The following is a 27,423-nucleotide window of genomic DNA, read 5'->3' as shown; positions in this document are numbered from 1 at the left end:
TTTACAGTCACTTTTAACTTTAAATTACACATTACTTTAAACTATGATAAAAAGAACTTGATATCAACACAAATGTCAATTTGTAATGTAATCTTTTAAGTAATTAGGTTTTTTAACTGTTCTTCCACTAACTCTAGTTGTAGGTTTGGGACTAACACCTTCAGTTTGTTTAACAGTAGAGTTCTTAGATTTCACAGGTGAACGCGATACTATCGGCAGTTTATTGGAATTACCAGTTTCTGACAAATTATTAGGATAGCGCGCACACGCTAACTCAGGCACAGTACGTGTAGGTGTATGCTGAAAATTGGGTTTTTCCACACACGGTAGATCACTAGTCTTACGCAAGTGACGACGATTTCTTCTGTAAGTTCTACCATCTGTACGAATATCATACGAGCGAACATCCACTTGATTTTCAACTTGAGCTTTTACCCATCGTTTATCACTTCCAACAGGTTTTACGCGCACAATATCCCCTGTTTTCAATAAGCAGAGTTCTTTACTTGATCTGTCATGATAAGCAGTCTGCTGAGATTTCCTTTCTTCAAGCTTAGACTTAACATCAGTAACTAACTTAGGTTCAAGTAATGAAGTACAGGTTGGAAGAAGTGTTCTACAACGACGTCCAAATAAACGTTGACAAGGAGACGATTTCAAACCTTCACTAGGTGTGTTTCTCCAATCTAAGAGTGCTAGGTAAGCAAGCGCTGAAATAAGCGTCCGGACACGGACAATGTCCGGGCGAATTGACCCCTTTTGACAGGCCAAATTGCCTTTCGTCCGGACATAATTGTCCGACCGTGTTTTTGTAAAACATTATGTCAAAAATATTTGAGTCGATCGCTATTTATTATTAGACTCGAAAGTCCAGAACCAAAAATATCAATGACCCGAGTCATAGTGAAAATGTTACTATTTATATCTCGGCCGCGTGCAGATAAAATCTTCAATAATTTTTAGAATCGACTCTTTTACGCTGGTTATATCAACGACCCGAGTCATAGTAAAAATATTACTATTTATACATGTATCTCTCTCGGCCACGTGAAGAAAAAATAATGAATAATATTGAGAATCGGCTCTTTTACACTGGTTATTCGAGTCTCGTAGCTAGCTTTGCGTTACTTTCGTATATGATTAGCTCTAAATCACACCTAACATGACATGTAATTATATAAATTATTAGTAATAAAAGTAATAATATTTTAAAATTAGTTTACAAGAAAATGTCCAAGTTGACTATGGATGTAATTAGGGACAGATTTTTTATACGAAAATATCTCACTTTGTTGGACACTTCCAATGTGAATGTAAATAGAAGAGCCGTGAAAACATGTCGAATAAAATAACTTCTTACTTTTCCCAACCCTCGGACACGGATATCCCGGCTAGTGGGACCGTTCCAGAAAATTCAAAGACTGGTACTGTGTCTTAATCTTATGTCTCTCATAAAGACACTTCTAAACGGGGGGCGTCGCCGTCACCAGTTGGAAAAATACAAAAACGAGCCGTAGAACTAGAAAAGTGGATCAAAAATGACTTGGCAGATTCTGAACCATTTACGACAACTCAAGATGTCTATTCTTTAGTTAAATTTGAATCTTAATCAGAGTTTTTAGGATTTAGTCCCCAGCCCCACCAAAGAGATTAATGACATTATTATATGAACTATAAAGTTGTATTCCATATACATATAAAAACTTAAAACTCCAGGTTGTATGTGAGTCATCAATTTATTTTATTAATAAATGTATGTATAATAATATATATAAACATAGTAAATTTCAACAGTTTTTTGGTTTAATATACTTTATAAAGTATTTGTCAGGCTGAAAATCTGAAATGTCCGGCCGAAAATCAGTTCAGCCTGACATGATGTCAGGCTGAACCTTAGCAGTTATTTCAAGGCTTGTAGGTAAGCATCAGCTTTATCTTCAAGGGCTTTACGCATGATCTGTTTTGCAGTCTTCACAGCATTTTCAGCTTTTCCGTTGGACTTGGGATAGGTAGGAGAGCTGGTAATATGATCAAACTCATATTCGTTAGAGAATCTTACAAAATCAGCACTATTGTAAGGAGGTCCATTATCAGATATTACACGCTCAGGCAAACCATGTCGCGCAAAGTGAGCTTTCATCTTAGGTATGACTGTTTTGGCTGTTTTATCTTTGAGATGATCAACCTCAAAGTAGTTAGAAAAATAGTCCACAGTAATGAGGTAGGGCTTCTCATTGAACTCAAACAAATCTGTTCCCACAAATTGCCATGGTCGGGAAGGAATTTGATGACTAATCATAGGTTCTTTCTGTTAATCAGGTTGAAAGGTGTTACAAACGTCACACTTTTTAATGTATATCTCTATATCACGATTCATATTAGGCCAATAGACGCTTTCACGAGCATGTCTTAAACATCCTTGGATACCAATATGACTGGAATGTATCCTAGATGTTGCATAATCTCGAAGAGAAAATGGTATTATAACACGTTCAGCTTTAAAGAGAACACCATTTTGTACCGACAATTCATCTCTTAATGTATAGTACAATTGAACATCTTCAGGCAAACTGTCTTTCTTGTCTGGCCAACCAGTAAGAATAAGTTCTTTCAACTTAGTAAGAGTAACATCAGATTCAGTAGACTGTTGAATTCTTCTCAAGGATTCCTCAGTAACAGGTAAATGATGTAACATATTAATCTGTTCTATTTCAACTTCTATAGACGATCTGGTATCAACAGCTAGAATAGTTGCGTTGATTTCTGCCTGCTTAGTATGGGGTAAGTATGCTCTACTTAACATGTCAGCTATGTACATTTCTGAACCACGCTTATAGTTAATAACATAGTCAAAACGTTGAAGACGTAAGAGCATTCGTTGTAAATGTTTAGGAGCACTAAGTAGACTCTTCTTAGTAATGATTTCTAGAGGCTTGTGGTAAGAGTCAACATGTACTTTACGGCCATAGACATAATGTTCAAAACGTTCTAATCCAAACACGACAGCAAGTAGTTCTTTCTCGATCTGAGCGTAGTGTATCTCAGTTGAAGTCAGAGAACGAGACACAGTAGGCACAAACTTTTGAACATAGTTTACCATACCCAAAAAACGCTGAACTGCAGCTTTATTAGACGGTTGAGGCATATTTAGGATTGCTTTTACTTTAGCAGGATCCACTTTCAGACCGTGAGAAGTAATCACGTGACCCATATAAGTTACTTCATCCACGTGAAACTTCACTTTGGCTTTATTTATCTTCAAACCTTTAATTTGACATCGTTTCATCAATGCAATAAAGTTACGATCATGATCTCTAGTGGCTTCTTCATCAGAGTTTCCAGTACCATAAATGATGATGTCGTCATGTATTGCTTTAACACCTCATAGACCTTCTAGAGCAAGATCAACTCTTCGCTGAAATTCTTCAGGAGCTACAGATATTCCGAATGGGAGACGTTTCCATCGGAATCTTCCCCAAGGAGTACCAAAAGTGATTCGGCAACTACTTTCCTTGTCCAATACAACATACCAAAAACCATTCTTAGCATCTACCACTGAGAAAATTCTAGCTTTAGACAACTCTGGGAGTAGGTCATCAATAGTCGGTGTAGGATAATGATTCCTCTAAGGCTACATTGAGTGGTTTGGGTTCTATACAAAGACGAAGTTTTCCATTTGGTTTAGCGACGACTACCATTGATGAGATCCAATCAGTAGGGGTAGAGACAGATTCAATTATGCCTCGTTGAGTAAGTCTATCTAACTCATGCTTGACCTGTGATTTCAGAGCTACAGGAACCTTTCGAGTCAGAATCTGTACAGGCTTAATGTCTTTATCTAACTCAAGGCTAAGTTTACCATCAAAACAACCATCACCTGTAAACACATCTTTGAATTCAGTATAAACGGTTTCTAGAGTTAAGACAGGTAAGTGTTCATCAACTTTACAAGTAGAATTGACTTTGAAATTTTCAACATTGACTGTTATCAGTTCCATTCGCTGTATAGCACACAAATCTAGTATAGGCTTTACATCAGCATCAACTATGAGGAAATCCAAAATGTAGCTGTATCCATTCTTGGGGTTGGTAAGTTTAACAGAGCTCTTACCAATAGGAGTTTCCTTCGAATGATTATACATATACAGAGTCGTTGATGTAGGAGTAAGTGTAGAGTTACTACAATGTTTATCATATACTTTGAGAGGAAGTATATTAATAGTTGATCCACTGTTAAGCTGAAATTCTACCAGTTCATCAGCAACTTTCATAACAGCATTGATCCTCTTCGGGTAAGCAGAATTCTCACCACTTCTTGTCGAATTGACAGAGTTTACAGAGTCAATTATCATAACACAACCATCAGACGAGTCAGATCCTTCAACGAAGTTAACGTTATACTTGGGCTTTTTCTTAAAACCGTGACTCTTCAATGACTTGTTAGGGCATTTAGCAGCAAAATGATTAAGTTTCTTACAAACACCACAAGACTTTCCCCATGCAGGACAAAACTCTTTTCTCATAGGATGTTGAGCAGTACAGAATTTACAATCTATTCTAGGAGAACTTGACTGTAGAAAAGGAGGAGCTCTTGCAGTTCTTCTGTTTACTTTCTCATCACGCGATGATTTACTAACATATTTTATTTCTTCAACACCAGCCATGTTTTTCACTTGAACAGCTGTAGTCTCACTCGCTCTGCAAATATCGATACAGGCACGTAACGTTAAGTTAGCAGTTTACAAAAGTTTCTTACGAGTGTGATTGTCTCTTATTCCAAGAACTATTCTATCACGAATAAGACTGTCTTCCAGGGCACCATAGTTACAAGTTTTTGCTAGAGAGCGTAGCACAGTGACATAATATGTATCCACATTGTCAGACTATTGGTCCCGTTTATTGAAGCATAAGTTTCATTTGTCTCGCCAAGACAAAAACTTTCAAACTTCTGAACAATAGAATCTACGTTATTTCTTGAATCTTTGATTATCATCATCAAAAGTCAAACCATCGTAGATGTTTAGGGCTTCTGGTCCTAAGCAGGTGAGGAGGGTAGCAGTACGTTGACCCATTTCCTTCTGATTCAGGCCACTGGCTATTTCATAGTTAGTCCATACACGTTTAAAAGTTCTCCAGTTAGAAGCCAGATTTCCACTCAAGTCAAGTTTAGAGGGAAAAGGTAAGTTGAACGGTATGTGCAGCACACGATAGTTTCTATCACCTTCAGCCATGCTTGAAGTACTTAGATTTTCTTTACAGGATACCACAGAAACAAGAAGCAGGACTGTTAGCAGTATACTAAAACACAATAATCTTCATAGTCGAGTTACTTTAACTTTACTATAAGTTCCATCATTGTAAACAGACGCCAACAATGTACTAGAGTAGGCCTTACATTATACGTTGCAGAGACAGACGTACTAAAGTCTAGTAAAATCCCAGAGATGATTTATTTCAGTTTCACGATGCAGAGACAATCGTTGAAGGCCCTTTAAATCACAGAGATGATTTGATCAAAATGTCAACAAGGTTTTAACGATGCAGAGACAATCGTTGACAGCAGGTCAATCGCAGAGACGATAACAAGCCTTTACAAACGCTGAGACGTTCTAGTAGTAGAGAGTCGAATCACTGAGATGATTCTTTACTAAATTCGCTGAGACGAATCCAAACTTGACAGAGACGAAGAGATGTTTGTTGACAATTCCTGATGCGCAGAGAAGCATCCAGAAAAACATCGTAGGAAATCCAGATCAAACTGGTTTCTTCCATGCGGTCACCCAGCCTTGCCATTCCACCCGTTCTAAGATTCAGTAACTACATACCAACATTGCGTTTATAGTATACGCTAGTCCAAAATGTTCACATTACTTCTGACACCATGTTTCGTTACCTCTTGTACAGGTCAGGTTCATTGTGTAGGCAAAAGACAAGACGAGTAACGAGTTTGATAAGTTTATGTAACAGCCATTTCTAACTATCTCTGACATACGTCATCATGAATACATCCGGGTAGTTTACATTATACAAATCGTAATACAGTTAAAGGGAGGGTACTCCAATATCGTTACAAGCACCACAGGAATCATGAGTGATCACTGCCAGACAGTTTGTGCGGTGCACTTTTCAGCTAGGCTAACCTCCTGGGCTCCCGGTCTATTATTCACGAAAACTTAAACAAAGATACAATCTAAATTTTAAGAAATACTGCAATTCGATTGGCTGACCAGTAAAATTAATTTGCATATATCCAATGAAATTGCAGTATTTCTTAAAAATTTTGGTTGTAACTTAGTTTAAAGGGACAATAACATTCTTGCTGGCTTGAAAGCTCAAGAAAATAAATAATATCTCTATCTAAGTACTAGATGTACTGTCGTTACTACGAAAGAGTGTTCACCTCTGTTGTGAGTGCAAAGATGTCTCCTGTTGTCCAGTCTTCCACACCTTTTCCATGTTTTATTATTCGCATCTGTTACATGAAATTGCTCCCCTTTTAATTAGATAATTTTACTTTTTACATTTTGTAGATATAAATATAAACTACTATATGTAATTTTAAAACATAATCTGCTCCGATATCTTGATGTTTTAAACCATGCCCGCAGTCATACTGTTTCATGTCTACAAGAAATGTACATATTATATTCATTTTTTATGTATTATAGACCGTCTTAATGTTGCTCTGCTCTTTACTTGTAAATATTTTTATTACCTTTTGTTGTGATGCTCTAATTATTCTATATCACATTACCCAATGGACGCTTCAATATCTGATTCTATTTATAGAACTCTTTTTATCATGTTATAAAACAGCCCTTCCTCTTTTTTTCATTTGTTTTAAATAGTATGTATATGAATTATTTAATTTATATGATTTTCACCATTATGTTATAATATGTATGTTAGTAGTCTCGGTCACCCAGAACCTCCTAGTCTCCAACTAGGAAGGTTGTCAATATTTGACGTAAAGTCCATTGCCCATGCGTAACCGGGAGTTTGGTTTTTAATGTGGTTGATTATCCAGTCTCTTTAGCCAAGCCAAGTCAAGTAAGAGTTGTGCCCCTTCCCACAATAAATCCCATAATTCTTGCATTAATATAAACAAACATGAATCGTGACGACGAATTAGGATTAATTTTAAAAGCATAGATATGGCCCATGAAGAGAGAAATTTTACAATAAAAAATTAAGAGTGTTAGATATTGAACTCGCATGCAATCAAATTGATTTTTTGAAATGACATACTTAAATTTATTTCATGGGCGTAAACATCTTGTTTTAAGAGGAGTTACCTTCCTTAGACATTGTTTATGATAATGTGAAAGACCGGATTATCTAGCCAATTTTTCTCAAATGTTGACAACCTGTCCAGACTAATATTCGTAGAATATTTTTCTGGATGATAGAGACTAGTATGTTAGGCGCAATCTTCACCCCTCGCGCAGATTGTAATCTGCGCTGTCATCCTGCGCAGATTGCACTCCGCGCGCGCAGATTGCAATCTGCGCTTATGAAGCTGGCGCGCAGATTGCCAACTTTGCGCTGATTACCCCACGATGTTTTTAGTGATATTGTAGTGTGTCAGACGCAAATATATATTATATTATACATGACCTGCCTCCTGTGGTCTTTGTAGTGAAATAATTTTCAAAATCACTGCATAATTAGCCGGGTAGACTAATCACCGGAATTCATTTACAATCACCGGAATCATTTACCATCACCGGAATTCACTTCTAAAATCCCCGATTCCTCCCACAAAATGTATAATACATTTTGATCTCTCCACAGGCCAGATAAAGGCGCTGTAGGTGAATTTATTTGAAAGACTACCGGAATTTATTTCAAATATATGCATCCTGATTATGATAACGTAGGGCGCGTCGTATTACTATTACCCAATAGGCTGAACTCCAAAATAACACATAATAACAATTCGCCCGAATTACCCAATAACTCCAAAATAACAGCCAATAACCCAAAAAATGTTGACTGTGGAAACACAATATAACAATTTAGTTGAATTTAAGAAGCCTCGCTGATTTGTGCCCAAATCGGAGGTTCACGGGAGATAACTCGTGTATGTGATTTTTGTTGACAAGAAACTCATGTATATTTTCGTTGCAATTCGTTGTAATGTATTGTAATAAAAGATTGATGATAATAGTTTATTTTTAAATAAACAATTTAATATTATAGCTATATATAATTATTTATTTATAATTTCGGTCATCGACATCGTAACTTGTTTAGAAATAAATAAATTCTAATTCTCATGTTATCATGTTATCATAGTTTGTTATGTTTTTTGTATGTGAATTCCGGTGTTTTAAAGTAATTTATTATTATTGTAAAATATTTGTGATCGAGTACGAAGGTCTGAAGTGCGAATTCCGATATTTGAAAGTGAATTCCGGTGTTTATATGTTTTCAATGTGAATTCCGGTGATTTTCGGTGTTTAAAAGTAATTTATTATTAATGTAAAATATTAGTAAATACGAAGGTCTTAAGTGCGGTTTCCGATATGTTGAAAATAAATTCCGAGGTTTTAAAGTAATCTATCATTAATGTAAAATATTAGTAAATACGAAGGTCTTTAGTGCGAATTCATGTTGAAAGTGAATTCCTGTGTTCATATGTTTTTAATGTGAATTCCGGTGTTTATGTGTTTTCAATGTGAATTCCGGTGATTTTATGTGTTTTAAAGTAATTCAATATTAATATTAATGGAAAATATAAGTAAATATAGGAAGATTGTACGGGCGAATTCTGATATCTCCAAAGTGAATTCCGGTGTAGGCCTATGGATTTGGTCAAATAATATTGTAAGTTAAAATTTGGACTGAAATGCTGATGTTTCATGCATATAATTACTGTTTTAATAAACTATTAATCAATCTCTAATTACAATACATTACAACGAATTGCAACGAAAGTATACATAAGTTTCTTGTCAACAAAAATCACATACACGAGTTATCTCCCGTGAACCTCCGATTTGAACAAAAACCAGTCACGCTTCTTAAACTGATACTAAATTGTTATTTTGTGTTTCCACAGTCAATATTTTTGAAGTTATTGCAGGTTGTTATTTTGGAGTTATTGGGTAACTCGACGCAAATTGTTTTTTAGTGTTATTTTGGAGTTCGGCCTATTGGGTAATACGACGCGCCCTACGTTATCATAACCATGATGCATATATTTGAAATGAATTCCGGTAGTCTTTCAAATAAATATACCCACAGGGCCTTTATTTGGCCTGTGGGGATATCAAAATAGTAATTCGTTACATTATAATGTATTATACAATTAAAATAAAGTAGTTTTGTGGGAGGAATCGGGGGTTTTCGAAGTGAATTCCGGTGATTATATGTGAATTCCGGTGATTGTAAATGAATTCCGGTGATTAGTCGGGCCCTAATTAGCGTGTGTGCTTAGAAAATAAGATTTTTAATTCTAGTCAGCAGTATCTCATAATCGGTGCTGGCCACGTGATTGAATGTCAAAAATATTTGCTGTAGTTTAATAATAGTTTGACCGATCGTAGTTTCTTTAGTAACGAAGTCTAAAGCCCGCCCCGTACCGCTACGACTACACACAAGCCGACAGGACTCAGCGTCTTGGGTAGTTGTAAAAAAAAAATCGGATCGCGCCTTTACTTCACTTGCCTACGACGGTACCAGTCCACACAGGCCCGACTCTCACAGATTATGCGTCGTGAGTTACGCCACTTCCCTCTAGCGAGTGATTCCAAAAGTAAACCGGAAGCATAAATGTAGGACAACTGATCGCGTCGTGTGAGTGTCCACACAAACAAGATAAGTTACGACTGCAACCAACTGCATCCGACTACGATTGAACATGTTCAATCGGGCCGACATACTGTACGGGAATAAATTATTAAAAATAGCGAGGTTCACCTATTTTTATTACGTACGGGATTTGAATATTTTGACACGTGACTTTTAATTGTGGTACGAATTCGTCTGCTTAAATAACGATAAGAGTTATGCCCCTTTATTTTCGTTAAAATGTCCGACAAGAAAAAATTTGAAATCCCATCACTGATTAGGACTTTGTACATTGTACTTTTTACATATAATCAATGGAAACGACATTGTCGCAGAGCATTTAATATTGGCAGCGATACCCTTCCATACAACAGTAGCACCAAGCATATCATCTCAACAAGAACCAGTTACTCAAACAGCTGTCAGTGGTAAGAATTTAGTTAAATAGTTTAAAAAAAAAAAAATGAGGACCGATATCAAACATTTGTCATACTCTAGGGTCCCTACATGTACGGTATATGGCAGAATGAAATATTTACAAAATGAAAGTTGTCAGATGGTAAATTCCACATGCAGAGTCTGTCAAGAAATAAAACCAAAAAAAAAAATGCTAAAATAACAAACTAAATGATTTTTGATAGAAAATGAATGAAAACCTTACTACATTTCCATCCAATATAACAAACAAAAACCAGCATTTATTTTTATGAAAGCTTGGCAACAGATTATTTTGTTATTTGTTTGTTTAATACATAATTCACAGATTGAATAAAAATTATTCTAAATAATTAAACCAAGAAATTAAATGTTGTAGAGATATAACAGTTGTTATTTTCCATCCGAGTTATGCCAATTGATAATTCATCTATAATTTTAAAAGTAATGGAAATAAACAGTCTTTTCAAAGTTATTATAAGGTGGAAATAACATACTATTAACTTAGAAAGGTCATACAGTCATTTCTAAACCTCAAATGGTCATTATTTATCATGCAATATCTGTGGTTCTTTTTTGCTATCTCTGGGTACTGTTACGTAAACACTCATATGAAGGAGCAAACCCGCTAAGCTATCCCAATATATGAATTTTAAATTCATAAAATGGTCCCTTGGTATGAATCAAAATTGATAAATGACCTATTATTAGATTTATTTTTATCTTCCTGTTGTGCAAATATACCAAGAATTCAGTGAGAGAAGACTGAAGACTTTAGATGGTTGGAGTGAACTATGTTCGAAACTGTTGCATACTCATATTGAGGAGTTGTCACCTGCAACCAGAGTTTGTAGTTGTTGTAGTGAAGTTGTGGAGAACATTGTTTTCTGTGAGGATTGTGGTCCTATGGCATATTATTGTGTGTCTTGTTGTTATAGTCTTCATAAGACTGTGATGTTTCATTCACCACAAATTTGGAAGGTATTGAGGATCACATTTTGTAATATTTCTTGATGTTTTGTTAACAATTCTTTGAAATTCATGTTGATCCTTTGATTTGCAGCCTAAAATATTGCAACTATATTAAGAAAAGGAAGTATAATGAAAATTGTCAAGGATTTAATGTGTTTATCAAAATTGCCGGAATAATCTAAATCCTTTGCTGTTTAGATTGAAACACAAAGAATTCTGGTTTTATTTAATCATTAGTGCTGATTATGGCTTGGTTATTAGCTAGTAGTTTGTATGTCGTCTGGTTTTCAAACTTTCATTTTAATATATTTTGAATCAAGATGTGTGTAGATTTTATTTTGCATGTTTTTTTTTTTCGTTTTTTTTTCGAGCAGTTGCTATGTTCCCATGAACATATACTACCATTTTAACGGTGCGATACACATTCCTGTGGCACAGAGTATATCTCTAGTGTCTATGCAATTGATGTTAAAGGTTTGTATAATTAATTTGTTCATAAAAAGACATTCCTTCTGTAATTGATTTAGATGGAACATAAACCTAAGTTTCATACTATTTTTAGCTTGATGTTCATGAATAGAAATGGTTTATTCTTCATTTGTGTCTAATATGAAAGAGATGGAAATCAATAGAAAATAATGTGGCCATTGATCAATTTGAATAATATTTGGACCAATTTATTTTTTTCTAAGATATTTTTATTGTTTGTGTGAAGTCTATATTTGCATTTAAGTCTAAAATAGTGTCCCTTAAAGTAGCTAAGTCTCTAACTCATTATCATTCAAAGTCTATGACATTGAAAACATGAATTATTTGTCAATTTTAATCAACATTAATGTTGTGATCTTTCTGGGAAAAGATAGGCTTCTGATATCGGGTACCATAATGCGTTTCAGCACCATTTTTAACAATGGACTCGAAGAACGAGGCTAGACATATTCCACAAGACATTTAAAACAGCGACGCCATATTCTTATCTTGAGATTATGCACAATAAATACTATCGGCGTAGACTGGAATAGCCAGACGCTAGAGATTGCCATTCTATTGAGACTTCTGGCGTATTTAGCCGAACATAACTGATATGAAATTGGAGTTAAAACAGAAACGATTGAAAGTAAATAAGTTTATATACATTCATGTAACATTATTATATGCGTTACGACCCATTTGTGTCAATTTCAAGGTGCCAAATATTAACGAGTTAGCTCCTCTAAAATGACAACACTAAACAAATTTAAATTGCTGAGTGTATGTAGATAGATGTAAATTTGTAATTCCATTTTTTCAGCTTAAAATTAATTTGAAGTTGCAAATTTGAAAAAAGAGCTAACATTAATTCTTTTTTTGTAGGAAATCAACATAGCTGTCGAGTCAATTTGTGTAGATGTGAAGACGCATGTGTGACCTTAATGAGGTACCGATTGTGGCCTTCTGCACCAAAAAGGCCAAGAATTGTCTTTGACTTGAAATTTATGGAGCTGATGGCATCGCTCCAGTTGGAATGTCATGTTCCAGCCAAGGCCTTCTGCGAAGCTTTGGTTTCGCTTCAAAGCGATTACATTCTTTTGTCTCATGATTTTGTAAGTATGATAGAAGTAAATTTAAACCTGTCAGGGTTTGATTTTATATAAAGACTAGTAGAGCCCTACAGCGTGTCCTTATTGGAGTGTCATAAAAGCAGAAATAGTGCACCCCCCCCCCCAGGCCTATGCTACTCCCAGGCTTGAGCTGGTCTTATACCCCAAACTTCAACCTCTTGACAGCCTTAGTGTAGCCGCCAACCCAAAACAGACTGTCATAATATAGATTAATATTAAACCTGGAAACATGCAAAGACTTCTGATTATGTTAAAGGCTCAATACCACTCTTGTTGTAACTGAATAATATGTCCCAATCTTTATTCTGGTCAACAAATTGTACTATTTTACAAAATGGAAACAGGAAAAGGGTACGGCAACACTCCCTTAGAGAGTAATTAAAGCTGGACAGGCTGATACATCTGCGTGGAGACTGGATCAAAAGATGATACCGGCGGGGCGGAGTACTAAAATAAAAATAAAGAATCACCGCTCAACAGAATACACAACAGACTTGTAGAAGTAGAAGATTGTTTAATGGGTCGACGTTTCGCGTGCAATACCCTTTATCAAAATTAAATTATGATGATCCTGTGACGCCTTATATACAATAAAGGTGATGACGTCACAGGATTTTTAAATTTATTTATGTACAGTATAAAGATTGTTAAAAAAAGAAAGAAAGGATCGTTAAATTTAATTGAAGTATTAGAATAAATGTATGTACAAATTTGATTTAATTGCTAAAATGATTAGAAAAAATTGTTTAAAATGATAAAAAAAGAAGAGTTAATTACTAAGAATGTTTAAAGATTGATGATAATTATGGAGCGATTTAAAGTGAATAGTAGATAATGGTCTCCAGGATGGCTGAGGCGGTGGTTGTTTCATCTTCTTCTGTATTGATGGGATAAGTTGATACGTATAGTCTCGGTCATCCGGAACCTCCTAGTCTTCAAACGTGCAGAGGAGGAATAAAAGACTAGAATACGTAAGGAGTATGGACTGAAGGTTGCGTGGTGAGTATAGAGTTAAAAGGAGTAATTACGTAGCTTGGTGGTTCAATTCTTTTGGATCGTGAAATCGGTGATAATGATGAGTGGTGCATCGTATTCAGGTTAAATAGAAGGGTTGTTGGCCACCTCTATGAAATATAGTTTCTGTGGTTAGAGGGCCACGGGAAAAGGATATACTAAGTAAGTTGAGGCTTAAAGGCGAAGTTGTACGAAAAACAGTTTATCTAGAATCTAGCGTATAAAATGAATGCTGTATAATTAGGGTGTCGATTAGGTTTAAGTAGATATTCCTCGATCTGGTACGTATTGGTGATATTTATTCTTCTTAGGGACGAAAATAGGTTTTCTAAATAAAATCCAAGTGTGTGTTGATTTATCTTCCTTCCAAAAATTGGCGAGGATTCTAGTTAGTACTTTTCAGAATTCTTGATGTGCGGCTTTCCAGAGTATAAGTTGTTTGGAGGGAAAAGTCGGAGTAAATTTATTCTGGCTTAATCCTTTAGGTAAAAAGCAATAAGCGATGCATAGGTAGGGTGACCCACCATAAATAAATATCTCCATATATCTCGACAATTACGCCACAATATTTATATATACTATTCAAAAAAAGTAGGGGATATTTGATTTTTAAGTGTTATTAAAGTCACCTAATGAAACTGACGAAGAAACAAATGACAAAATGAAATGAAGTTCACATTCATCGATTTATTCCAAATGATCGTTAGACTAAGTAAGGCACAGACTGACCATTATAAGGGTAAAATGATACCCGGGGTCAAACAGCAAAGTTACCACAGCATCACAACCAAGTCAGTAACGGGTAAATCCTCTTCTGTTTGCCAAACAAGCATTGATCCGACGTGGCATACTCCTAATGAGACGTCTAAGGTCATTTTGGTCCAGATTGTCCCATTCCTGTTGCAACGCAGCAGCAAGTTCTTGGACATTGGCAGGACGTTGTTGACGTTGACGTAACCTCTGTCCAAGCATGTCCCAGACATGCTCGATGGGGGAGAGGTCGGGACTCAGTGCTGGCCAAGGTAATGTGGTGATGTTCTGTTGTTGGAGGTCCAAAAAATCAACAGTGAACCTTGACTCTCACACCAGTGTCTGTTTGAAGACGAGCGCTGATCTGATTTGCTGTGATGACACGATTTCTCAAGGCCAAGGTACAGATAAATCGATCCTGGGCTTGAGTTGTCGCCCTTGGTCGACCTGAGCGTGGTCTGTCCTGTACAGATTGTGTATCACGGTATCTGGACCATAGCCTGCTTATAACAGACTGAGAAACATTCATCGTCCGCGCCACAACCGCCTGTGTTGTGCCGATCTGTAGCATCCCAAGGGCACGTAACCTTTCATTTTGGGTAAGCCGACGCATATCAAAATTTGTTTTCTGGTCACTAAAACAATTAAACTGATGTTTCCACCCTGGAATTCAATGCCACAATGACTGTAACATTCAAAGTCAGAGTCGTGCAAATCTTGGGTTGGACCCCCATGATGATCCCAAGCATCACATGCATTCCATGCGGTAGCTATTGGTGCGTTTGGGCGTCACATGTAACTGGAAATGTTTCTTCTGTTAGGTTCTATAGTGACTTTTTTCGTAGTCATTTGCATATTTTAGTATTATGCCCCCAAAATCAAATATCCCCTACTTTTTTTGAATAGTATATATGCCAAGCCTCAAATCAGTTTCACACAATTATAGTCACTAAATAAACGATCATGTTGTACTTAATAAGCTATGACCATTAATCATGTATAAATAACAGACTGAAAACTGGTTCCAAGAGTCGTCCATAACATCCAGACACATTTGAGTAAAAGATAGGTTACGTGCCCTTGTTTTGAAATTAGTCTCGCATAACCAGTCTATCGACCATTCTACGTCTGATTGACAGGTCGGGATAATCAAGACTACTTTTTTACGAAACATAACAGAAAGCTAGAACAAGAAATTGAATTTAGAAATAAGCACTTTAGACAACTCAACAATCGTTTTAAGAAGCTTGTAAAAGTAAAATGAAACTATTGCTAGTATCATGTTCCTGTCTAACCCGAGTGATTCAGAGATATTATTTGTACTAAACCAAAAGATGCCGCTCTTAACGGTACAGTTAATGATAAAGCGATTTAAAAAATGAAACGAACGTAATTTCTAAATCTGCTGTAATAACCAAGAAGCTTAATTTTACTGCTATTCAAAATCGTCAACAATAAATTTTTTACGGCTGTAATAGTTGATAGATTTGTAGAGAATTGCCCGTGCCATGGCTATTTATAGTATCATACTGTCAGAAAGTTGGTCTCGGCACGGCGAATGTGCACGCTTCAGTGGTAGTCTCGAACTATCAGCGGTGGACTGTATTTCTGTGAGTACATGGGTCACCCTAGCATGTTGTTGAAGTATGTGGCAGAGACAAATATATCTAGTTCATCAGCAGTTTTTCTCTTTTTGTTGAGGTTGTCCATTGGCAATTCTAATGAGAGAGAGAGAGAGAGAGAGAGAAGGGGTTTAACGTCCACTCGACACAAACTAGGTCATTTCGGGACTAACATACGGTTTAATTTTATTTCAATAATTCGCTTGCGCGTAGGGGTCTTTAGCAGTGGGAGGAAACCGGAGGACCCGGAGAAAACCCACGAGGTTGGACAGGCGACGCTACTCCTTGCCACGTACAACCGGGGATTCGAAACCACGCCAGTTGACTCAATGACAGACTTTATGATACAGCGCGCGCACGCTAACCATTCAGCCATCCAACCCCCGGGCAATTCTAATGAAGAGGAAGGCGGCTAAAAAAAAGCTCGAGAGTTCCTAGAGGAGTGGATCTAAAAAAGATGCGCGCCGTGCCTGGATAAAGTAAACTGGAAACAGGAAAAGGGTACGGCAACCCTCCCTTAGAGAGTAATTAAAGCTGGACAGGCTGATACATCTGCGTGGAGACTGGATCAAAAGATGATACCGGCGGGGCGGAGTACTAAAATAAAAATAAAGAATCCCCGCTCAACAGAATACACAACAGACTTGTAGAAGTAGAAGATTGTTTAATGGGTCGACGTTTCGGGTGCAATACCCTTTATCAAGATTAAATTATGATGATCCTGTGACGCCTTATATACAATAAAAGAAAGAAAGGATCGTATAAGATTAAATGTATGTACAAATTAATACTAAATTTCAAGCTGGTAGTGTGCTCAGATCAAAAAGAAAAATGTCGAAATTAGATGTGACCGGGCTATTTGGGGCTATATGCAAGCATGATATGTTGTAAAGGGGGTCTTGGGGTCGTTTCAACAAACAATCCAGATTGGGTTCAATACTTTATTATCGTATCAACCAGGCAAGTAATAAAAACCCTGCAAATATAGAATTCAATATAAGTTTTACATCACAAAAGGAAACATCAAGATACAAACATTATAACACACCAACTATACTCATTTCTACAGCATAGACATAAATCTGTGCTACTAATTAAATTACTATTTAAATAAATAATCAACATGGTACCAGTACTTTAACTAAACTAGTCTATATCAACATTTTAAACTAACTTACCCGAAGTGGGGTTTTAAATGCTTAGATTAGCTAAATGTAATCAACTTAACAACCTGAAATAGGATGAGATGTATATATATATATATATGTAGTAGGACAGGGTTCGGATACTGGATGCAGCGGCAGCTAATGTCATGAAACAAACAATAAGATATAATTTGATACTTTTTATTATAAATTAAACAACAATGGATTCTGGAAATGTGACGTGTGCCCTTAATGTCTCAAAATGATTGATTTGCCCGTAATACTAAACAGAAATCATAAACTTTATACGCCAACGTCTATTTCTCTAACTACGGAATGAATTAACCCACTGTGGTGAATCGATTCATCGATCCTGTACAGCCCGTTAACCCACTATTAAAAACGAAATCACCGAATTCTTCCTCACGAATCAAGTGAAAAGGCCGCAATGCCTATATCCCCAGTGTCTGACAGTAGAACGCAATGTCTAAACTACTAGAACACCATTAAAAACGAAATCACCGAATTCTTCCTCACGAATCAAGTGAAAAGGTCGCAATGCCTATATCTCCAATGTCTGGCAGTAGTACGCAATGTCTAAACTACTAGAACACCATTAAAAACGAAATCACCGAATTCTTCTTCACGAATCAAGTGAAAAGGCCGCAATGCCTATATCTCCAGTGTCTGGCAGTAGAACGCAATGTCTAAACTACTAGAACACCATTAAAAACGAAATCACCGAATTCTTCCTCACGAATCAAGTGAAAAGGCCGCAATGCCTATATCTCCAATGTCTGGCAGTAGAACGCAATGTCTAAACTACTAGAACACCATTAAAAACGAAATCACCGAATTCTTCTTCACGAATCAAGTGACCAAATTCCAATATCGTTTAGTACGTGGATCGATTCAGCGAAGCCACAAGTAGATCCAAATTATACTATTGTCTCCCAAATCAGAACTATTATCTAAGAGTTAGAAATGCGCTCAAACAATCTAGCCCAAATATACTATTCAAAAAAAGTAGGGGATATTTGATTTTGGGGGCATAATACTAAAATATGCAAATGACTACGAAAAAAGTCACTATAGAACCTAACAGAAGAAACATGTCCAGTTACATGTGACGCCCAAACGCACCAATAGCTACCGCATGGAATGCAGGTGATGCTTGGGATCATCATGGGGGTCCAACCCAAGATTTGCACGACTCTGACTTTGAATGTTACAGTCATTGTGGCATTGAATTCCAGGGTGGAAACATCAGTTTAATTGTTTTAGTGACCAGAAAACAAATTTTGATATGCGTCGGCTTACCCAAAATGAAAGGTTACGTGCCCTTGGCATGCTACAGATCGGCACAACACAGGCGGTTGTGGCGCGGACGATGAATGTTTCTCAGTCTGTCATAAGCAGGCTATGGTCCAGATACCGTGATACACAATCTGTACAGGACAGACCACGCTCAGGTCGACCAAGGGCGACAACTCAAGCCCAGGATCGATTTATCCGTACCTTGGCCTTGAGAAATCGTGTCATCACAGCAAATCAGATCAGCGCTCGTCTTCAAACAGACACTGGTGTGAGAGTGAGTGGCCAGACGATTCGGAATCGACTGCATAGGGGTCACCTTCGCGCCCGACGTCCTCGCGTGATCCCTTGTTTGAGAGATCATCACATTCAGGCAAGACGTCGTTGGTGTAGGGATCGTCAACACTGGGATAATCGACGCTGGAGCAATGTGATGTTTTCAGATGAGTCAAGGTTCACTGTTGATTTTTTGGACAGACGTAGGAGGGTGTGGCGTCGTCGAAACGAGCGCTTCCAAGACGTTAACGTCATCAGACATGATCGATTTGGGGGTGGTTCTGTTATGGTGTGGGGAGGCATCACTGTTGCTGGAAGAACGGCTTTACATGTTGTTGCAGGGCGTGTTACAGGCCAGTACTACCGGGACAACATCTTGGCAGTCCATGTTGTGCCGTTCGCACGACGTCATGGCCGCCGTTTCATCTTCCAGGATGACAACGCAAGATGTCACAGGGCCAGGATCGTTACAGGTTACCTCCAACAACAGAACATCACCACATTACCTTGGCCAGCACTGGTTCCCGACCTCTCCCCCATCGAGCATGTCTGGGACATGCTTGGACAGAGGTTACGTCAACGTCAACAACGTCCTGCCAATGTCCAAGAACTTGCTGCTGCGTTGCAACAGGAATGGGACAATCTGGACCAAAATGACCTTAGACGTCTCATTAGGAGTATGCCACGTCGGATCAATGCTTGTTTGGCAAACAGAGGAGGATTTACCCGTTACTGACTTGGTTGTGATGCTGTGGTAACTTTGCTGTTTGACCCCGGGTATCATTTTACCCTTATAATGGTCAGTCTGTGCCTTACTTAGTCTAACGATCATTTGGAATAAATCGATGAATGTGAACTTCATTTCATTTTGTCATTTGTTTCTTCGTCAGTTTCATTAGGTGACTTTAATAACACTTAAAAATCAAATATCCCCTACTTTTTTTGAATAGTATATAAAAGAAATGGAAATCAACACAATCTGGTTGATATGAGGCGATTATCGACCCTGACAACCGATCTGTGTCTTACATATGATAAGGTTACCTTACCTCGGAAGTTACTAACTGAAACTCCCCCGATGAATGATACGCGCCCAGTTTTATAGTCGAGACATGCACGTGCACGATAGTTGATTGGCTCGCATACGCCAAGCAAGAAGACAAATGGATGAGTTTGGGCAAAATTTCCCTCATAGCACACTGTATGGCGTATGCCCGTCTTCAATTAGCCCAGGTTAGGTGCAGAAGAGTAGGACGTTAAACCCCATTTCATTTCATTTCTGGTTCATTTTGACAACTGCATTGGGTGAACTATCTTATGGTTACAATGCAGCTTATTTCCACCATTTTCTAATTGCGATAAACAGTATTTATGATAACAATTTTCAGATTTAAAAGAATAAAATTCAAATATATAATTGTTTGAAGTAACTGTACTGTAAATAAATTTTAGAAATGACCCCTTCCCAAAAATCATGTGAAAACTTGAGGTCACAATTTTGGGGATTAATTTAACCCTAACCAATTTGCCACCCTTCAAAGAGCTGCTGAGAGACATATATGGATTGCTGGCTGATAGTTATGTTGACCAAAACTTGATGGCCATCTACATGTATTAGATTCTAGATAGTAAGAGCAGTTTCTCACCAATTTTCATCAAATGTAAATGGCACCTAGGCCCTAGCGTTATTAGCTTGCTCATCTTTTTCAGGTACGCGTTTATATAGTAAAATACAGAAAGCTGAAAAGACAATATCAAACTGTTCAGACATTATTAGTAGTGTAACAACTAATATGAATGGTAATAAAATTAAATAAATTCATTACATTGTTGTAAACATATATGGTCTCTACACATGTGATACGAGTAAAATAAACGTGTTCAAATTTAATAGAAATGCAATATATTGTTAATTACATGCCTCTCATGAATTGGAAACCACAACAAGTCTTGAAAAATTAGCTTGATCTTAGAAAATGATTGCAGACAGTATTTGACTATGACCTTCTTATGATTGATTTGTTAAATATAAATATACATCTCTTTTTCAGTTGATATTGATTCTGCAAAGAATTGGCTGATGAAATGGAAATCTGAATTGGATAATGTCCCTGGTAAGCTTCACAATTTTGATATGCCCTGTTTGTTGTGGATGTATATTATCGTTAACTGGGTCCATCCAAAATTTCATATGAACACACTACAGGTCAAAGAATTCTTGACTGGTTTTGTTGAAATTTGAAGGAATTGTTCTACTTCAAAAACTATTTACAGGCTGTACTGGATAACATTAGTGTCATCAACTAATTTTGATATTTTGCCCTAGTTTTATACTTTGTATTGTTTTGGCTGCCATGTACTTGTTGCACAATTACCTTTTTTTTTTCTATTTAAGCAACTAATTTAAATTCCGAAGACTTATATGTTGAGAATTTGTATGTTAGTGAGATGAAAAGGTAAATATTTTCGAGATAAAATTTCTGACACTTTAGGTTGTCTTTCATCACATCTGGTAGACAAACTTGTGTAGTATTGTTGGTTGGGGTTTTTTTGTGTCTGTTTTTAAGCTTTATTTATCCAAATAAGGGTTGGTTGATGCCAAGTAGAGAGAACCCTGGGCTCACTAACTTAAAATGTGTCAGAAGATTGTAAGATAGCAATGCTATGATATATTATTATTACACACTTCTACTGCACACAACTGCCACATAAATGTGTGTAAGTGTGCTATACAAGGACATACTATAGAACAAGACACTATTATATCTACATGATGAATTTTTATTTAGATAAAACCACATGTAATTAAAAATAGCTCTGGATAATCTACCTATTAAAACGATCACAGATTAAAATATTTTTTAAATGAATAGTCTTTAGTTTAGTTTTAAATGTAGTAATAGCACTGACATTATGATTTTGAATTGGAAATTAACCCAGAGACATCACAGAATTTATCCAACTAATTCAGTTAAAATTTAAACTGAAGACTCATCTTTTTAGAGAATCATATAGAATCACGTGTGTACCACTGTATAAATATGCCAGTAAAGTGCTTAGAAATAACTATTGTTATAATAAAAGCACTGTAAAAATGAAATTATAATAATCATAACAGTATTTGTACAAAATATGGCCATTAACCATATGATGATAAATTATATAAGCACTGTATAATGATGTACATTTTTAGACAGTATGGGTAAAACCCCAAATGATCGAACTCCGATCAAGTTTTTGTGTTAATTCATTAATTATTTATTTGCAGACACATCCTAGAAACAGGTCCTTCTGATCTAACAGAAAAGACAAAGATTGAGAGAGATCTAGAAAGGTATTATAAATGTATTCTTACGTTTGTTTTAACTGCTTTTATTGCCTTAGCAGGAACATCAACTTCAGCGCTTCATAAAATGCTTTTGCAGATCTCTTGCAAATTTTACAGCAATCTAATTTGAACACCCTTGATATAACTTTCAAAACACGCCAAATCAAAAACAAATTTTTACCAGATGGAGAAGTTTTCTTGAGTTTTAATATCTGTTCTAGTAATCCCAAGTTCATATTCATCTGGAAGCAGATAATAGAGGCTATTTATTTAGATATTTTGTCTGTACTTATTATAATTTTATTTGTTGATCATTGAAATCAGTGTCTTTCTGTGCATAATTATTAAGCCTACTGGAATCTGATTGGTCAATATCAACTATTAATATATCTTTATAATAAGTCTGTAGTTGGGAGTCCTTGCATTTAATATCGATGCCGCCTGTACATATTTAAGATTGATGGGTGTTGGGCGTAAGTTGCATTCACTGTTATCTACTCTTCCTGTGAAAGCTCTATTCACTGATAACATTTTGGACCACAGCTAACTCGGATTGCTTGTTTTTAATACCATAATTTGCTTCTTTGTTTAAGCCTCAAAAAAGAAAGAGCCAAATTAAAAAAGAATGTGTGCAATTCAGTTGTAGAAAGTGATGTCAATTTTGAAAATGAGCCTTTTAATCGTATTTTGAAAAGTGCTCAAAAAAAGCGCAGAATTAATAGCCTTGAAAAACTAAGACAGTATTCAAGTGAACGACAGTATTTGTCTTCATTGATGAAAGAGTATGCAGGTAAGTAATCAGTTATATAAAACTGCTTCATTGTAATAATAGGATGGCATGCGCTTTAGATCGTAAGGTCTGTCATTGAGTCAAGTGGCATGGTTTTGATTCCCGCTTGTACATGACAAGGAGTAGGCTCACCTGCTAACCTAGTGGTCTATCTCTGGATACTTTGATTCCCCCCCCCCCCACTGCTAAAGACCCCTAGATGCAACTAAATTAATGAAATTGGAACACATGTTAGTTTCGAAATAACCCGGTTTGTGTGTTACTATTTTCAAGCTCAGTTCCACTATTGTTGAGTAACTCATTTTGAACTGAGGGAATTGTACATAGTCATTTACAGGGATGGAAATAGAGGTCCAATATTATCACATATATCGGTGTTAATTATGAGACTGTATGTGTTAGTCTCAAAACAGCCAGTTGATATATTCATAGTTATATGTAAAAATTATATCATAATACATCTTCAATAATAATAGTAAGAATATAGTTTAGTTAGTGTATTATATATTATCTATTTTCAGATGGTCAAGTTTTAGGCTCCTGTATCGGTAGAAAGTTGACAGCAAATACTGCCAAAATTAAGAAAGAATTAACTATTCTTAACAATGGACGTTTTACATCCAGGACAGAGTTCAGTGATGTTTCTTTACCAACGTTACCAATTTTTGATGAATTGTCAGAGTGTTCTTTGAATTCAGATCAAATAAAAGCTGCAGAAGCAGCTTCTCTGAAAGAACATGCACATGAAGAAATGACAGTTGTTCATTGTGAAATTGCTGCTTATCACCGATACTTGTTGAGTGCAATTAATGATATAAGATCTGAAACTAAAGATCTACAGTTGTCTTCCTCCACCAAAGAACTTCGATATATGTGTGGAAAAATCCATTATTTATCAACACATCTTTATAGATTAACTAGACAATATATCAAGTCAAAAGAATTATTTGAATGTGCTGGAATAGAACATAATTCGGCTACAGATTTGAATGATTTGATACTGTGTTATATTCAACCTGAAAAACCTTTGTCATCTGAGGAATTAATAGATATAATAACAGATATACAAAGCTGTGATTTAGAATTTGATGAAAGTGATGTTGATGAAGCAAGTAGTGATACAGAAGATAGTGACTCTGAGTCGGATGATAATTAATGTTGTATTGTGAAAGTGTATTAGTAGCTAAATAAGATTTTCATTTTCTTTTGAGAATACTGTACAAGGCTTCGGCTATAACTTTTTTTTATCTTTGAGATATCTCGATCTTTTCAAAACATGATCTTTTTGGTGGCAATGTGTGATTGGAAATATAGGATTATAAGTCCCTGGCGTGGATGGAATAAGCTCATAAACTTTTTCCTGCTATTAATTGCCACACCCATTTGCAAATATGGGTGAAAAACTGAAACCGCAACTATGTCTTGTGTAGCATTCTCAATGTTTAAAAGTAACATGAAAGTACATTATTTATTTATATGTGGATCTTTCAGTGTGAAATTAATAATTATCAGATATATATCACCATGTACAATTGTTTAGGTTGCTATTAATTAAGTAAACTGTCATATAGATCAATGGTTGTCACCACCAATGTTTATTGAATCATTTACCATTGGACAGTTGACAAAAATACCAAGCCATTAACAGTTGCCATTTGAGACATCACCAATTAGTAAACCACTTACTAGGAAACGGTTGACAGCAATATTTAGTAATAGAGAGAGAGAGAGAAATGGGGTTTAATGTCCACTCGACACAAACTAGGTCATTTCGGGACTAACATATGGTTTAATTTTATTTCAATAATTCGCTTGCGCGTAGGGGTCTTTAGCAGTGGGAGGAAACCGGAGGACCCGGAGAAAACCCACGAGGTTGGACAGGCGACCCTACTCCTTGTCACGTACAACCGGGGATTCGAAACCACGCCAGTTGACTCAATGACAGGCCTTATGATACAGCGCGAGCATGCTAACCATTCGGCCACCCAACCCCCCATATTTAGTAATAGACTGTTGACAGCCCAACCTCGTAATGAGACACCAATAGCTTTTCATGATAGTAGTATATCACCATATTCAATAGTATAACATGTCAGTATAACCCAGTGGTATATGCCATTTACAATAGTAAAACATGTTGTAATTAAGTTAGTTTTCATGATAGTTGTATATCACCATATAGCATGTCAGTAATCAACTAGAGTAATAACTATGTACAATAGTATAACATGCCAGTAATTAAGTCAGTTATTATCTGGTTGTATATCTCCATGTACAGTAGTATAACATGTTAGTAATTAAGTCAGTTACATATATAGTTGTATATCTCCATGTACAGTAGTATAACATGTCAGTAATTAAATCAACTGTCATCTAGTATCAAGCGCTCAATGTTCGCGTGTGACCTTTGACATCACGCGTGCAGAAATTCCTAATCGTCGGGCTGTCGATTAGGGGAACCCTTACATTTTTGTCCTGTATATGCTCCATGAGTGTTTTTCTGGGAATCCAGTATTTTTCTAGTAAGATTGGATATCTCTACTTTCCATATATACCAAAATTGCCATACTTTTATTGGAAATAACCACCCGATAAATACTTTTCTGGGAACCCATCTTTAAGTATAGTTGTATATCACCAATATGTACGGTAGTATAACATGCCAGTAATTAAGTCAGTTATTATCTAGTTGTATATCTCCATTTACCATAGTTTAACAGGTCAGTAATTAAGTCAGTTATCATCTGGTTGTATATCACCATTGTTTATAATCATGTACGGTAGTTTAACATGTCAGTAATTAAGTCAGATGTCATCATAGTTGTATATCACCATATTATGTACAGTAGTATAACATGTCAGTAATCAACTATCTTAGAGCATGTACAATATCTTAGAGCAATAACTATGTACAATAACATGCCAGCAAGTAAGTCAGTTATCATCTAATTGTGATCTGGTTGTATATCACCATATAACATGTCAGTAATAATAAAGTCAGTTATCATCTAGTTGTATATCTCCATGTACAGTAGTATACAATACCAGTAATTAAGTCATCTAATTGTTTATAATCATGTACAGTAGTATAACATGCCAGTAATAAGTCAGTTATCATCTAGTTGTACATCTCCATGTACAATAGTTTAACATGTCAGTAATTAAGTAAGTTATCATCAAGTTTAAACCCCCCATGTACAAGAGTATGACATGTCAGCAATTAGGCCAATGATCATCTATCCGGTTGCATCCCTCGTTAATAAACCCAATTTGATTATTGATTCCAATTAAGTCAGTTTTCATGTAGTTGTATATAATCATGTACAGTAGTATAACATGTCAGTAATTGCCAGTTGTCATCTAGTTGTATATCACCGTGTATAATAGAATAAAAAACAGTAATTAAGTCAGTTGTCATCATAGTTGTACATGTATATAACAATGTACAAGAGTATGACATATCAGTAATTAAGCCAGTTGTCATGATAGTTGTATATCACCATATAACATGTCAGTAATCAACTAGAGTAATAACTATGTACAATAACATGCCAGTAATTAAGTCAGTTATTATCTAATTGTATATCACCATGTACAGTAGTATGACATGTCAGTAATAAAATCATTTACATATATGTGTAATAGTATGTCATAACCAGGTAGAATTTTTTCTACCTTAACCAAATTTAAGAATTAATAATAACAAAAGCCCCGGTATAGACTGTACGTGTCCCCTATCTTCTGGCGGTAGACCTCTAATGTCTGTGGTTGAGCACCCCCATGATAATAGTATAGGTTGTTAATTATTGTGTAGATATATGTGTGTTTTAGTGTAATTATTAAGTCATTACCTTTTTGGTTATATTACTGTCAAATAAATTTATTTTATTACTGTGGAGTACTTGGTGTATTCTGTTCAATTGAAATATCTGACCAGGAGAAGGAAGATTATAGCTTTAACAGTAATATTCAAATCCCAAGAAATACAAAGGTCCAATTGTCTTCAGGGGTTGGACTTGACTTTCTTGACTAGCATTAGCTTGTGTTTGCATAACCTTTCTACAGCTCAATTGCATGTGCAGTGGCAACTTCCCACTTACTTTATTTTGTTGTTTGTCCTGTGACATGATTTGCCGGCTATTGCTGGAAAAATTATATAAAAAAAAAACTGCTACATAGGTCATAACCTCAAATTTTGGATCACAAGACTTCTCCTTTGATAGATTATGCCAGTCTGTCAAAGTTCTGATCAGGGTTTGGAAATGTGGCACTTACAACTATAATTGTAAGATGATGTTACACATTTGAGCTGCTGGCAGTACAGGATATTGTAGGGTCTGGGTTGATTTTTAGAGTATTGGAAAGAGATGCCCCAAGAAGA

At 36.1% G+C, this 27,423-nt stretch overlaps 2 protein-coding genes across 2 annotated transcripts; one reads left to right on the top strand and one right to left on the bottom strand.

Annotated features, from left to right (window-relative positions):
• Window positions 1–75: 75 nt before the first annotated feature.
• Window positions 76–2,299, bottom strand: LOC130012497 (uncharacterized). The gene is made up of 2 exons (XM_056100562.1): window positions 1,919–2,299; window positions 76–699 (listed from the first exon to the last, which is right to left on the bottom strand). Exons 1-2 carry the CDS (start codon window positions 2,297–2,299, stop codon window positions 76–78), a joined length of 1,005 nt encoding a protein of 334 aa, XP_055956537.1.
• Window positions 2,300–9,272: 6,973 nt separating this feature from the next.
• On the top strand, window positions 9,273–26,906 carry LOC126817161 (uncharacterized). The gene is made up of 9 exons (XM_050544011.2): window positions 9,273–11,211; window positions 11,577–11,676; window positions 12,556–12,785; window positions 20,635–20,724; window positions 20,976–21,038; window positions 21,320–21,380; window positions 22,193–22,258; window positions 22,846–23,042; window positions 23,564–26,906. The coding sequence occupies exons 4-9, from the start codon at window positions 20,718–20,720 to the stop codon at window positions 24,196–24,198; spliced, it is 1,029 nt and encodes a 342-aa protein (XP_050399968.2). The 5' UTR covers window positions 9,273–11,211; window positions 11,577–11,676; window positions 12,556–12,785; window positions 20,635–20,717; the 3' UTR covers window positions 24,199–26,906.
• The last annotated feature ends 517 nt before the right edge of the window (window positions 26,907–27,423 follow it).

The sequence above is a fragment of the Patella vulgata genome, chromosome 4 (genome assembly GCF_932274485.2).
Source record: "Patella vulgata chromosome 4, xgPatVulg1.2, whole genome shotgun sequence".
Classification (NCBI taxonomy): Eukaryota; Metazoa; Mollusca; class Gastropoda; family Patellidae; genus Patella; species Patella vulgata.
The sequence above is the reverse complement of the archived record's forward strand: the minus strand, read 5'-3'. Positions and strand labels throughout refer to the sequence as shown.

Excerpts from the sequence above, each read along its gene's own strand:
- LOC130012497 (XM_056100562.1), bottom strand. The coding sequence starts at position 2,299 with ATGATTAGTCATCAAATTCCTTCCCGACCATGGCAATTTGTGGGAACA. Across the intron at positions 700-1,918 it reads AAGATAAAGCTGATGCTTAC|CTAGCACTCTTAGATTGGAG; the intron begins CTACAAGCCTTG and ends GCGCTTGCTTAC.
- LOC126817161 (XM_050544011.2), top strand. Across the intron at positions 22,259-22,845 it reads ATTGAGAGAGATCTAGAAAG|CCTCAAAAAAGAAAGAGCCA; the intron begins GTATTATAAATG and ends TCTTTGTTTAAG. Across the intron at positions 23,043-23,563 it reads ATTGATGAAAGAGTATGCAG|ATGGTCAAGTTTTAGGCTCC; the intron begins GTAAGTAATCAG and ends ATCTATTTTCAG.